Consider the following 14,350-nt stretch of genomic DNA (forward strand, 5'->3'; position numbering starts at 1 on the left):
TTTTTGAGATACGGCGCGACATGTGAAAACCCCCCCTTTTAAAAAAAAAAAAAAGCAATATCTCAAAAATAAAATTTTGAATCAAAACCAAAAAGTATACAGATCTTTAGATTAATATAACTAAGAAGTGTGTAAAATTTTAAGCATTAATCATAAATCGTTTTAGAGATACGGCGCGACATGTGAAAAACCCCTCCCCCTTTTTTTACAAAATACTCAATAACTCAAAAATAAAATTTTGAATCATCACCAAAAAGTATACAGATCTTAAGGTTAATATAACTAAGAAGTGTGTAAAGTTTTAAGCAATAATCATAAACTGTTTTTGAGATATGGCGCGACATGTGAAAAACCCCTCCCCCTTTTTTAACAAAATACTCAATATCTCTAAAATAAAATTTTGAATCATCACCAAAAAGTATACAGATCTTAAGATTAATATAACTAAGAAGTGTGTAAAGTTTAAGCAATAATCATAAATTGTTTTTGAGATATGGCGCGACATGTGAAAAAAAACACACACCTGTTTTAGTTACTAAGTCCCGTAACTCAAAAAGTTTTAATCTTATTTTCACCAAAAAGTATACAGATCGTTTGACCATCATAAGAAACAACTATGTTAAGTCATTCTCAAGTTACGGTGCGACATGTTTACGCCGGACAGACAGACGGACAGACAGACAGACGGACAGACAGACGGACGGACAGACGGACGGACGGACGCCGGACATTTGTATAACATAATACGTCCTGTCAAAAATTTGACGGCGTATAAAAAACTACACATGGGCTTAATTACATAAACAAACCGTTAGAATTATGTTTTGATTGAGGACAACATGTCAATTGTGGTTCATCATTTCCTCTATGGAAGTTCAATATCAAAGTTTCATAAAGGTAACATAATAGTAACGACACCACTTCAGTACTTATCTGACGGAAATAGTTTTATTTTGGAACCACTCTTGCATTTTAACGAAACAGAGTAATTCCCACTTTGACGTGATGCTAAATATATAAAACCCTAAATATAGATACTTCTTAATACTGATTTTCGGTATTGTAAAATAAACGCAAATAAAAAAGGGAGATATCAAAACATGAGGATTATGAGAAGAAAACTAACGGAAAATTGTTTAAATGCAATCTGTTTGTTTGTTTTACTCTTTAAAACAGAACAATCTTAAGAATTGGAGTTGTTCCTTAATATAAAGCACAAAACGGTTGATGTGAGAGCTTTGGAAAGGAGTCGGTTGTAAAAGTCTACAGATTGCTTGACAGCAATCATATCCCAAAAACAACTCGAAATTGGTGTATTTATGAATGAAGAGAATAATATTCTGGTCATTTTAACTTAGGAGAGTAAAAAGTGATGTAACACTGACATCATAAGCATGTCATAAATGACATTTTTGACAAGATCAGACAAATATAAAATTCACTTTTCGGTAAAATTGAAAAAAAAACTTTTATTAGCAACAACCTTACACAATAAGATAATTAACTCCAATCAATATCTAGATATAATTAAAAGACATGTGGAAAAATATCTTTTTGCATGTTGCTCATTTTCAACTTTTAACAGGAAGATCTCAAAATTAAGAAATTTTGACAGTTTTTGGAGTTTGAAGGCCTATTCAAATCAAAATTTATTACAACTATTACATTATCTAACAGGCTAAAGTGCTGTTACTATCTGAAGAAAGTAACTCAACTTATCCCCGGCTTAGTATATTTCTAGGAATTTGATTGGTTAACGCACGTCGTTACAAAACCCATAGCCCCTGCGTGTTGCTAACCCATATCCCTGGACGTTGCTACCCATTACATCGGGGAACTTCACGAGCGTTTTCCTTAGTTCCATGGTTGTTCCTTATGAAATATCGAATTATGTAGATTATCCATGATGTCTGTATAACTAGATACTTAATCCACTAACGATTTTATCTTATTATATGTCGATTATTTGCACTCATTTTAGTAAATGCATCACTATGCTGCCACATTGTCAATGAATGGGACTACTGACCTAGCTATGCAAATGACCCACGTTGACGTCACACCGTCTATGATGTAACTCTCACAACATTGAGCGCCAAATTCAACCCATTTCAGTTTCTCTGTCTCTAAATTAAAAACGTCTTAAATTTGTCTACCTGTAGGGTTCTACCAAAGGTAGTACCCTACACCCGTAAAAATTATGTCAAATTCCCAAATTTCAATAAAAGATATTTAAAAAATGAAAAAAACATTGCTTTCACGTTAAACTTTGTGGTCGAATTTCTCTAAAAATTGCCAGGTTTAGACTAAGACCGGGGATAAATTCGTTATCTACATTCATATCCGTAGATATGGATATTTTAACACCCTTCGGCTGCGCCTCAGGGTGTACTTGGATCCTTCAGGGTGTTAAAATCTCCATTTCTACGGATATGAACGTAGATAACTTAGAATACCACTTGTATGATTTTCAAATTCAATGTCCTTATCAAACATTTTCCATTGTTGTTGAAAACATTTGGGTTTTTTTGCTTCTGATTCTATCTTTTAAACTGCTCTAGTAGTTCATTTAAATTTCTGTATAATTTCATAAAATAACATGTTTTGTTGTTGTTTACTTACATCATTATTATCATCCACTCCGTCAATCAATCTTTTTATTCTTCCTTCACATATAGTTTTTACAAATATCAAACTGTTTAAATTCTGTTTAACTAGTGCATCTGTCAAGAAAAATGTTAAAGAATATTTATAACAGACAAAAGATTTCTACTAAAAACTCAAGAGTTAAGTCAATACTGTCCTACAACTTTATAAAACGTAACATCATTCTTGGGTCAATATCCATGATATACCACTCAATTAGTTATATTGGATATTTGCTATTTTTAATAGATGACTGATATTCACCAATTGTGCTTATTTGAAGAGCAAAGGACCATAGAATAGAGGTGAAAAATATGAAGTTATTAAATGTTTGCAATAAACTGATTTTTTTTGGCATGACAAAGGGCTTATCTGGTTGGAAAAATTGTGGAAAATTGAATTTCTGAATCTCTATTTGTACCATGACAATATGGACAGAGAAATTGAAGAAAATGCTACCCTTCCACCCACCTGAAATGAACTGTGGATATTGACCTAATTTATGGACCTTATTAAAGAAGTTGTCAGCCTGATTTATGCATGATTGCATCTTGTATGCCAGAGAAAATTAAGAAATCATGTTTTCAAAGCCAAGATCCACAACATATTTGTTATTACACTCTACAAGCTTGATTTCAGTCTGTGCCAATCTATATATATTTATATCTATTTTGTAACATTGTTGTTTGTTGTCGCTTTATTTTAAACAAACTTTGGTACCGTGACAGTTTTACTACCCATTTAACCTCTCCCGTAGCAATATATCTCAATCAATTTCTAAATATGGAGATGTGGTATGATTACTAATAAGACAACTATCCATTAAAGACCAAAGGGAAAGGATGTAAACAACTACAGGTCACTGTATGGCCTTCAACAATGAGCAAACCCCATATTATATAGTAAAAAGCCTTGGGTTACAAAATGAGAAACAATTCAAAAGGGAAAACTAAAGGTCCAATTTAATCAAATAACATTAAACAAAAAACAATTCTAGCAGACAGCAACCAACAACAACAAATGGACTACAGGCTCCTCGTTTGGGACAGGCACATTACGATTGTGGTATGGTATATTTCGTAACATTGTTGTGTTTTGTTGATGTTTGTTCAAGCATATTTTTGTGGCATGGTATATTTTGTAACATTGTTGGGTTTTTGTTGATGTTTGTTTAAGCAAATTTTGTTACCAGGACTGCTATTCTTACCATCAATTCCTCCACTGTCCTTAGATCTCCATTTATGTATATTTTGTTCTACAATTTCTTTAACTGCTTCTAATTCATCAATATCAATAGAACTTTTGGCAACTTGTAAAAAAGTTTCATTCGTTAACGTTCTTTCTGTACACTGAAAATTATCAATTACAAATAAGAACCAACAATAATTAAAAGAATATTAAGAATCCATTCACACTAGCATTTTTTTTAATCGATCTAATTTGAATTGATCTAAATAAAACCAGTTAGCGTTCACATTGTCTTTAATCATAACGATCTCTATCGGTCTAATGTGAACCACTTCGTTCACACTACAATTATTTATATAGAGTTGTAAGTTCACCTGTCCTATTGAATAAATACAATAGCTATTGTTCTCTGTGTAGTTTATTCACTGGGACCTTTAAATTTCTTCAGATCGATTGCATTTTTATTGCGAACCCAATGAAAGTTTTCCACAGTGCCATCTCTATCTGGTCAAGGTATTTAAACTTTTGTAAGTTCTCTTGTCCCATCAAATGATACAATAGCTATTGTTATCTGTGTAGTTTATTCACTGGGACCTTTAAATTTCTTCTAAGAGAAATCTATCACTCATTGATTAATTAACCTGAGTAAAAAAAAATCTTCAAAATAGACGAAAATACATGTTTTATACTCAAAACTGCATGTGATGTTGTATTTATTCAATATTAATAATTAATAAGTACAATTATTGCGACCCCAATGAAAGTTTTCCACAGTGCCATCTCTATCTGGTCAAGGTATTTAAACTTTTGTAAGTTCACCTGTCCTATTGAATAAATACAATAGCTATTGTTCTCTGTGTAGTTTATTCTCTGGGACCTTTAAATTTCTTCTAAGGGAAATCTATCACTCATTGATTAATTTACCTGAGTAAAAAAAAATCTTCTAAATAGACGAAAATACATGTTTTATACTCAAAACTGCATGTGATGTTGTATTTATTCAATATTAATAAGATATTTTCAATTTGTTGAAAATAAACAGTGGTTCAAACATTAATAAAAGTTGATTTCTGACAAAACTTTAGAATTTGTTTTTTTTTTATGAGTGTTTGACAAATAAAAACTTGAAAATTATGATGCTCAAATTAAGACCTACTTAAATGTATTCTATAACTAAACAAAAAAAAAAGAAAGCAAATTTCAATGGGAACATTACTTAAACTTTTGTTAGAAATCAAATTTTTATGATTAAATCAGTGTCTTTATTGAAAAGATTGATAATATATCATCAATTTTGAATAAATACATCATCACAGGCAGTTAATGAGTATAAAAAAAGTATTTTTGTCTATATATAAGAAAATTTGTTCATGACTCAGGTTAATTAATCAATGAGTGATAGATTTCTCTTAGAAGAAATTTAAAGGTCCCAGTGAATAAACTACACAGATAACAATAGCTATTGTATTCATTTGATGGGACAAGAGAACTTACAAAAGTTTAAATACCTTGACCAGATAGAGATGGCACTGTGGAAAACTTTCATTGGGTTCGCAATAAAAATGCAATCGATCTGACCTAATTACCTGTAAAACTGCAAACATTGTGTGTAAATAGGAATAATTAATCAAATTTATGTGTTGGTACACTGATGTGTACTAAAATGGACGAAGTTATTGTTTCTCTAATCACAAGTTCAAATACTGGTGTTCTTGCAGTTTTCATTAATTATGAAACAAAAAACTGTAGCAAGAAAGTTACAGCATTAAAAAATGCTGCGCTTCCTGAAAAGAAAAAAACAAAATCAACAGAAGAAAAGAAGACACAGATTTCGCAAATTTATGCTACGGCGAAGACATGCAACTTTTTCTGTTTGTTTTTACTTGCATGTACACAAATGTCTGTTAACAGAGAAATATGAGTTAAACAACAAACCACTGATATATACAGGGATGTTATGTTATTACACGTGTAGTTTTGCCACTATACATGCGCATAAATTATTTTCGATTCAATCGTACTAGTTTAAGCTGATCTTTGTGTTCACATTTAAAGTTAGATCGGTTCACTTTAGATCGATTCAAACTAAACTACCTCTTTTGGTGTTTTAGTTTAGACCAATTAAAGATCGATTCAAAGCGTTCACATAATCCATTAAACCGATCTTAAGTGAACCGATCTAGTTTAAATCGATCTAAATGTCCTAGTGTGAATTGGGTCTTATAATCATTATTTTAATATCCTCTGTCTGTACATCTGCATCCAAAATAAAACTAAAAGTTTTCATCATATTCATTTTTTTTATGGCAGTATCTCTTTTATTATTCAAAATGTTTACAGTATTGCATACTCCTTCACAAACATAAAATTAAGGAAGTACGGTACTTAATTTGAAGAGTTGTCACCGTCAAATCTCCAACTGACAGTTCCTCTTCAAACATAGAACTGTAGTTCCTCTTTTAATGCAGTACTTGTAAATTGTTAAAAATAATATATTTGAAATATCCCAAAAATATTGACTTTATTGCCAAATGTTGTTGGCAATGACACTGAACTTCAACCATGGAATTGACTAGACGAGGGTATGGATGGGGGGAGGGGAACCTTCATTTGTGTATTCTTTAATTTTTTGGGCCATTTTTCTCTATTCTTTATAATTTTTGCTCATTATTCTCTATTCTTTATGTTTCTGGTCTATTTTTCTCTTTTCTTTTTATTTTTAGCCCATTATTCTCTATTCTTTATGTTTCTGGTCTATTTTTCTCTTTTCTTTTTATTTTTAGCCCATTATTCTCTATTCTGTAAATCCCCATCAAGACCCTCTTAGACGCAATATAAAACGTAGAAAATGCTAAAATGTAAAATAGAAGTAAGTTATTCAACTGAAAAAAATTAATAACATAATCCTGAAGATCAGATAGATTAAATTTAAGAATAATTATACTCACAAACCAAGCTATATTTTGATTGACATAATCTGGATCGGACATTAAATCTATTGTGGGTAAAAATATTCCATTCACTAAAACTTCCTACAAAATTTAAACATCAAAATTATAACATGAAATTTATGCTTCTAAATAGTTATGTTTTTCATCATCATTTTGGGAATTTGGTTTTAATGGTAGTTTTTTTATAGTCTTGACAATCTGTATAGACACTTGCCTATTGAGGACCATATGCTTACTTCATCATGTCTTTCAGTATTTTGTGTTGCTGGGTCACTGTCTCATTTACATATTCCCCACATTTTTTTTTTATTGACTATTTCTCTTATGGTTGTGGCCTTTTATCTATTTCTTGCATGAATAGATATTTCTCGTATCACACTGTATGGAGTGTGATACGAAAATGTGCTATAATTTGATTGGCTAATCCAGCATCTTGTAATACAGAATTGAATGTCTACATTCTTGTTTGATGAATAATTCTTTGACCTTACACATTTCTGTGTTGTAAAGAAATAGAATGCTGTTTACTCACCCTCAATATATAACGTGTTTACTCACCAACAATATATAACGTGTTTACTCACCAACAATATATAACGTGTTTACTCACCCTCAATATATAACGAAAAGATTTATTATGAAAATCTTCTTGTGGTAAAAGTAAAAATAGTAAAACTTCACTTAAATCTTGCAAATACTCTGAAAAGAAAATATAAAGTATTTACAATTGTTCATATAACAAGAGTGGGTATGCTGAAAAGTCTCACCAGCTTAATAAGTTATGACTAACTAATATATTGTAAGTCCTATTTATCATTTAAGGGCATACAAAATACAGTTACAGGGGAGGTAATGACGTTGCTAACGTAATATGTTATTTTTCGCGTTGTCAAACTGCGACTTATTGGGAAAAGATGCATTTTTCGAGGGATTTTAATCATTAGCTTGAAAACGAGTACATGGATCCCTCTTTTTTTTAAAATGACAAATGACTTGATACTGTATGAAAATTATTTGTTCCAATTTTTATGAAAAAATCACAGATGATTTTTTTTTTTAATCAGATGAATATGCTGTTTTTTTACTAAAATCATGAAATTTTAATAAAAATGAGTTATTTTCAAAGAATTGTTACACAAATTAAGAGCATACTTTTGTAAAGAAGATATTCTATATCGTTTTACAAAAATCCGCATGTGTTTATCTTTTGAGACAAAAAAGTTAAGTATGTCTGTCCAAATGATAGAAATGTACAAGAAACCGAAATTCAAAGTAAATTAAGTAAATGTCTAAAATTTCAACCCCATTTATCTCTAAATTTAGCACATGAAGGTATATTTTTTATTACATATTTGAATTAACTAAGTGAAAAATAGCTTGTATGCAAATTTTCGTAAAAAAATCACTGTGGGATCAAAACTGTATCGTATGCTCTTAATATCAAGTTCATACCACATGTAAAGTGTTCAAAATTATTTTTAACAAATTATAAATGAAAATTAGGTCAAGGTAAGTTGAATCTTGTCAGTCAGACGTGTACACTACACCTATAATGATTCTGAGGACCATAGTACTGATATACTGGCCTAAGCATAAAAATTTAATGTCATTAGTAGAACACTGAAAATGAGATAAAGGTCAAGTGAACCCCATCATATGGGCATGTACACCTTGCAATTATTCTATAGAACAAATATAGCTGACCTATTACTTGAAGCAACTGAACAGAAACTGACCTAAGCACTAAAACTTAAAAGTTGGTCACTAAACCATGAAAATGAGGTTACGGTCAGTCAGTTTCCAAAAACCAAACAAATATAGTACATATAGAAAATATCCTAGGCATGAAAACTTGATCAATGAAAATGATGTCAGGGTCAGATGACCCCTGTCAAATGGACATGAAGACCTAACAAAAATAGTCCTATAGATTAAATATAGTTGCCATACATGTTATGGTAAATGAGAAACTGACATAAGCATGAAAACTCAACAACGGTTATTAAAAAAGAAAAATCAAAGCACTGTAAGCGCTGTAGGCAGTTAACCAAAAACCAAGGCAAACATAATTATGAAAACTGTGGCAGTGTTGCTTCATTTTTTTTAAAGATTTGAAAGAACAAACATTAAACATTCGTATATTGTACATTTATGTTCATTAAATTAATTGATTAATAAGGCAAATTAATTAATATTTCATCAAGGTTTTCAAAAGCAACTCGTATATCAATGTAAATGACCCCCATCTTCACCCCAAGTGCATGATGTTACTCCATACCAAGTTTGGAATAAAACGACAGGTGATTATAAAACAGTTGGTCAAACATTCTTGGGCTTTACACTGCTTGAAAGATTTATATGTTTTCTTTAAAATGAGCCATAAATGAAAATTATTATAGGCCCAGTAATAATTTAATAAATAATTAAAATATTCAATTAACCTAGACTCATTTTTGCATCAATAAAATTTTATAATAAACAAGAAATAATTGTAACAGGATGCCGTTACGAAGTCTCCCAAACAAAGCCCCCATAATTCGTCATTCCCATGGTCTCCTGACATTGGGCAAAGTCCAGTTCATATTGGTTTGGTCTAGTAAAGTGATATGCATATGTGACACCTACAAGATTGACCCTGTATGTCATTCAAATCTTTTTGAAATGATGAACAGGAATAAATATGGTTTAGGTGTGGGTATCTCGACCGTTTACAAGTTCTCCAACAGGAAGTGGTGGGGTGACCCCAGGGACTCCCCCTATATTTCATTTGATTTGTTATATTGTCCCATATATGAATATATATGGTTTAGGGGTGGAGATCTTGACTGTTTACAAGTTCTCAAACAAGAGGGGTGGGGTGTCCCCATGGACTCCCCCTATATTTCATTTGATTTGTTTTATTGTCCCATACATGAATACTTATGGTTTAGGGGTGGGAATCTCAACCATTTCCAAGTTCTCAAACAGGAGGGGATGGGGTGACCCGAGGAACTCCCCATATATTTCATTTGATTTGTTATATTGTCCCGTACATGAATATATATATATGGTTTAGGGGTGGGGATCTTGACTATTTACAAGTTCTTAAACAGGAGGAGGTTTTCACTAGGTTTTTCTATCCGGGTCCAGTGTAAAACATTCACCAGTCATTATAAGGTTCTAAAAAGGGTTTTTTGAAGGGGAAATATATATAAAATGTGGCTTAATAGTTTTTTAGTGTATTTGAAAATTGCATAGTTGATTTATGTAAAAAGTAGAGAGTTTTCATCCAAGGAATGTTCACACAAGTGTTTTTAAACCAGGAATGATTACACTAGTGAGTTTGTACCGGAATGATTGCACTAGTTATTTTATATCAGGATTAATTACACTAGTGCTTTAGATCCATACATTGATGAAGTGATTAGTACTCATTTTGAACACACGATAACACAATAATGCTTATTAACGAATATTAGATTTAATTAATTTTTCTATGCAAATTTATAAAATCATATGCTTTCAAATTGTCACTAATTGTAATATTTATATGTATTGGATTGCTGAAGTTTTTCTGTGTATTTGCTTTTCGGTCGACATGGATATAAAATCATATCTTCTATGTCAATATCAAAGGATGCTTCTATAATTGAAACTTTATGTAAGAGCAAATCTGCTCTTTAAATTTGGTTTATATCAAGTTCAATGTCTTGATCATTAATAAAGTATTTTGAGTTATAAAAATATCGTCCTCATCATCATCAATATTATTTAGATCTACTAGATTGACTCAGATTAATTAAACTGGTTCCTTGAAAATCATTGTAAACAATAAACCGGTCTAATATAAACAAAACAACAATATCAAGATCGACGCTTTCACACTATTTACATCCAATATTCTCTAGTGAAAAACAGTTACCCGGAATAAATACACGGCGGAATGAAAGTACGCTTACATAGGGGTGGGGTCTGTACCGTGGGGATCTTGACTGTTTACAAATTCTCAAACAGATGGGGGTAGGGTGTCCCTAGGGACTTCCCCTATATTGCATTTGATTTGTTTTATTGTCCCATACATGAATATATATGGTTTAGGGGTGGGGATCGCTACCGTTTAAAAGTTCTCAAACAGGAGGGGTTGGGGTGACACCAGGGACTCCCCCTATATTTCATTTCGTTTGTTTTATTGTCCCATACATGAATGTATATGGTTTATGGATGGGGATCTCAACCATTTCCAAGTTCTCAAACAGGAGGGGTTGGGGTGACCCCAGGGACTCCCCATATATTTCATTTGATTTGTTATATTGTCCCATACATGAATATATATGGTTTAGGGGTGGGGATCGCAACCGTTTAAAAGTTCTCAAACAGGAGGTGTTGGGGTGACACCAGGGACTCCCCCTATATTTCATTTCATTTGTTTTATTGTCCCATACATGAATATATATAAGGTTTAGGGGTGGGAATCTCGACCATTTCCAAGTTCTCAAACAGGAGGGGATTGGACGACACCGGGGACTCCCCCAAATTATCTTCATTTGATTTCTTTTATTGTCCCATACAAGTATATATATATTGTTTAGGGGTGGGGATCACGACGGTTTACAAGATAAAAGTACATTTTCAAATTGAAGGGGGTTGGGATGACCCCCAGGGACTCACCCTATATTTTGCTTGATTGTTTTTATTGTCCTGTTCTCATTACTGAAGACTGCACTGATGATGTGTCTATCTATCACTTACTGTTTTCGAGAAAAAGTCATTTGAAAATTAAAAAAAATAAAAACCCATAGGGTTCTATAATAAACCCCTCCCTTCTTCATGTCCCTCCAAATACCCCTAAATAAACCCCAATGCACAAGCAAAAGATTAATGGCTCCGCTAGACATGTTAGTCTAATATTTTATGAAACTCAAAGTAAATCTGACAAACGGTCAAAGTTGTCTTCTTAGACGGTTTGCGTGGATTCGGTCCGACTTGTCTCGGGGACGAGTTGTCCACATAACATCCTATCAACGTCGATTTCCACATCTGTTTCATGACCTCGTTTCATTCATAAAATAATAACAACCTTATTTGGCAAGATAAGTTAAAAATTACCGCCCACTTATATAACTTTATTTCCTCTATCATAGAGATTTGTTGTTCATGAACAATATTCCTGCGCATTTTGCCATTTGGGAAATATAAACGACTTGTAATTACCGATTTTCGGCGATGAAATATTTCATACAATTGTTCTTTGACATCGTAGCCAAAAGCACAGGGGATAATAAACTACGTACGGATTTCTATTGAGCACTACTTCTTATGTGCAACTTCAAAAGTTTTGGGTAGTTCGACGATCATTTAAGGTTTTTCTGGTCATATTTTTTGTATTCCAGAAATAAAAGTATTAAAAAAATGTCCAATTAGTTATAAATGACATAATAGCCAGCTAGATTATAACCATGGCACGTATTTCAACATTTATTGGGTAGAACACAAATCTAGGGTGCTCGCATAAGGCAGCTTAACTGCCTAATGAGGTCAAAGTCAAATAAATGACCTCTAAGACAGACATGTTCAACTAACACACAATCTATAGACGAAATAAGCAAAAGATCTTAACATTGATCATTGAACCATAAATGAGCAAGTAAAGTCATTCATACATGAACACCTTACAATGAATCTATAGACCACATGACCTATTACCCAGTCATTTATAAAATGACATAATCAGGAAAACTTAACAAGGATTTCAGTCATTGAACCATGAAAATGACTTCAAGGAAAACTGACATTTGCCAAACAAATATGTCAATGATATGGTTTTATTATTTTAATCTAAATCGTATACGCCTTATCCACCATGAAAAGAGAACTAGAGTATCTAAAGAGTATGTATCTCTCACCTGGATCTATGCCTAATATCAACATTTGCCACCATAATAAACATAGTCAATTACCTAAAGTTTTTCAGCAATAAGCTGGCCCTATGCTGGATTGGCAGTAAATGTTCAATGCATTTAAAAATTGGGTTGGAATATACTTTGGGCTATTGGAGTACCCAGTTTTGCAATGAGGACTATAAATGTATTATTGGACCATATTTTTATAGATAAATTGTTCTTCATATAATTTTTAAGAATTTTTTATTGAACTTTTCATAAGTTAATGTTTTTCAACAAAGCAGCTGTGGTTTAATGGGGATGTGGTCAACAAACATAAATAAAGGAAAAAGGGGATTATCAATCCATTATTTATCCAAAGCTGGTTAGCAATTGGTCCTTCGTAGGATTTTTCTGAATTTTTCAATTATATATTTTTTCTTTTTTTTTGTAATAATGGAGGCCAAGTTTGAAGGCAGTCAATACCCTCAACCATTTTTCTAAATATTTAAATTTAAATTATCTCATTTTCTAAAAGTTAAATGGTAAATCCTCCTTTACATTTTTTCCTTAAATGATTTTATTTGATTAATTTTACCGTCATGTTTTATTTCTAGTAATAGTTTCAATATTGCTTTGACAATGGGGTCATCAGACATAACTTGTAAAGTAGACCCTTAGCGATGATGCAACTTTGGTACCAATTAACAAAACTTTTGCATAGAAAAATGTTTATTAATAGGTTTACAACAAATAATGGAAGACAGATCTTTGATGCTGATAATGAATGACAATCATCATAGCTCAAACTTATAATTTGAACCTATAGAGTTAAAAACAAACAATTACTGAATTGAGAAGAAACATCATTGAGCAGAATTATACTTATCAACAATTTATGCAAATAAAGAAAATTTTCTCATTTCATATTTTGATAATTATCCACTTCATCAATAAAATTATAGAAGAAACTTGCCAAATTTCTAACATTAAGGTATCTTATCAGACAATAAAGTTTTAAAACATCATATTTCTACACTCAGAAGTTACAAGTTTTGCAAAAGTATAAAAACAAATTTTACTGATTTTAAAAGTATTCATGTAAAACATACGTCTTTCAGAATCTGGATCTAAGCACACTACATCTCTACACATGTTTTTCTCCATTTCAAGTTCAAGGTCAAAGAATTCTGACACCACATGTTCTTCATAGCCAGCTGAAATAGACATTTCTTATTTATAGAAGTGTATTGCAGTGGAAATTAACAGCAAATATCCTATATGAAAACAAATATTATATTCTATCATTTTGCTTTAATATTATAATAAATTGTGTGCCCTCAAAGTATACAGCTGTTTCAACTTAACAAAATGTTTTAAGAAACTGCAATTTGTTGTTGAATGCAATCGCAGAACCTTAAGAGCATCATTTTCCTCTGTGTATTGCTGTGTGTTTGTTTATTCTACATTGGCTAGAGGTATAGGTGGAGGGTTGAGATCTCACAAAACATGTTTAACCCTGCCGCATTTTTGCGCCTGTCCCAAGCCAGGAGCCTCTGGCCTTTGTTAGAACCGTTTGTTTTTTAATTTTAGTTCATTTATATGTTTTGGAGTTTAGTATAATGTCTATTTTCACTGAACTAGTACACATTTTTGTTTAGGGGCCAGCTGAAGCATGCATGGTGGGTGCGGGATTTTCCCGCTGTG

At 31.9% G+C, this 14,350-nt stretch overlaps 1 protein-coding gene across 6 annotated transcripts in view; it reads right to left on the bottom strand.

The window, feature by feature from the left end:
* The window catches only part of LOC127730911 (sorting nexin-13-like), a 79,375-nt gene that overhangs the window by 34,695 nt on the left and 30,330 nt on the right, over positions 1–14,350 (bottom strand). For all 6 annotated transcript variants that reach the window (XR_007995365.1, XM_052239528.1, XM_052239530.1 and 3 more), the window contains exons 7-11: positions 13,756–13,860; positions 7,396–7,484; positions 6,783–6,866; positions 3,854–3,995; positions 2,623–2,723 (exon numbers count right to left, since the gene is read on the bottom strand). Coding sequence is in view for 5 of the 6 variants with exons in the window: in XM_052239528.1 (XP_052095488.1) it covers positions 2,623–2,723; positions 3,854–3,995; positions 6,783–6,866; positions 7,396–7,484; positions 13,756–13,860 (521 nt within the window). In the remaining variant the exon portion in view is untranslated. The remainder of the gene's footprint in view (positions 1–2,622; positions 2,724–3,853; positions 3,996–6,782; positions 6,867–7,395; positions 7,485–13,755; positions 13,861–14,350) is intronic.

This window comes from Mytilus californianus, unplaced genomic scaffold, assembly GCF_021869535.1.
Source record: "Mytilus californianus isolate M0D057914Y unplaced genomic scaffold, xbMytCali1.0.p SCAF_2, whole genome shotgun sequence".
In the NCBI taxonomy this organism is placed as follows: domain Eukaryota; kingdom Metazoa; phylum Mollusca; class Bivalvia; order Mytilida; family Mytilidae; genus Mytilus; species Mytilus californianus.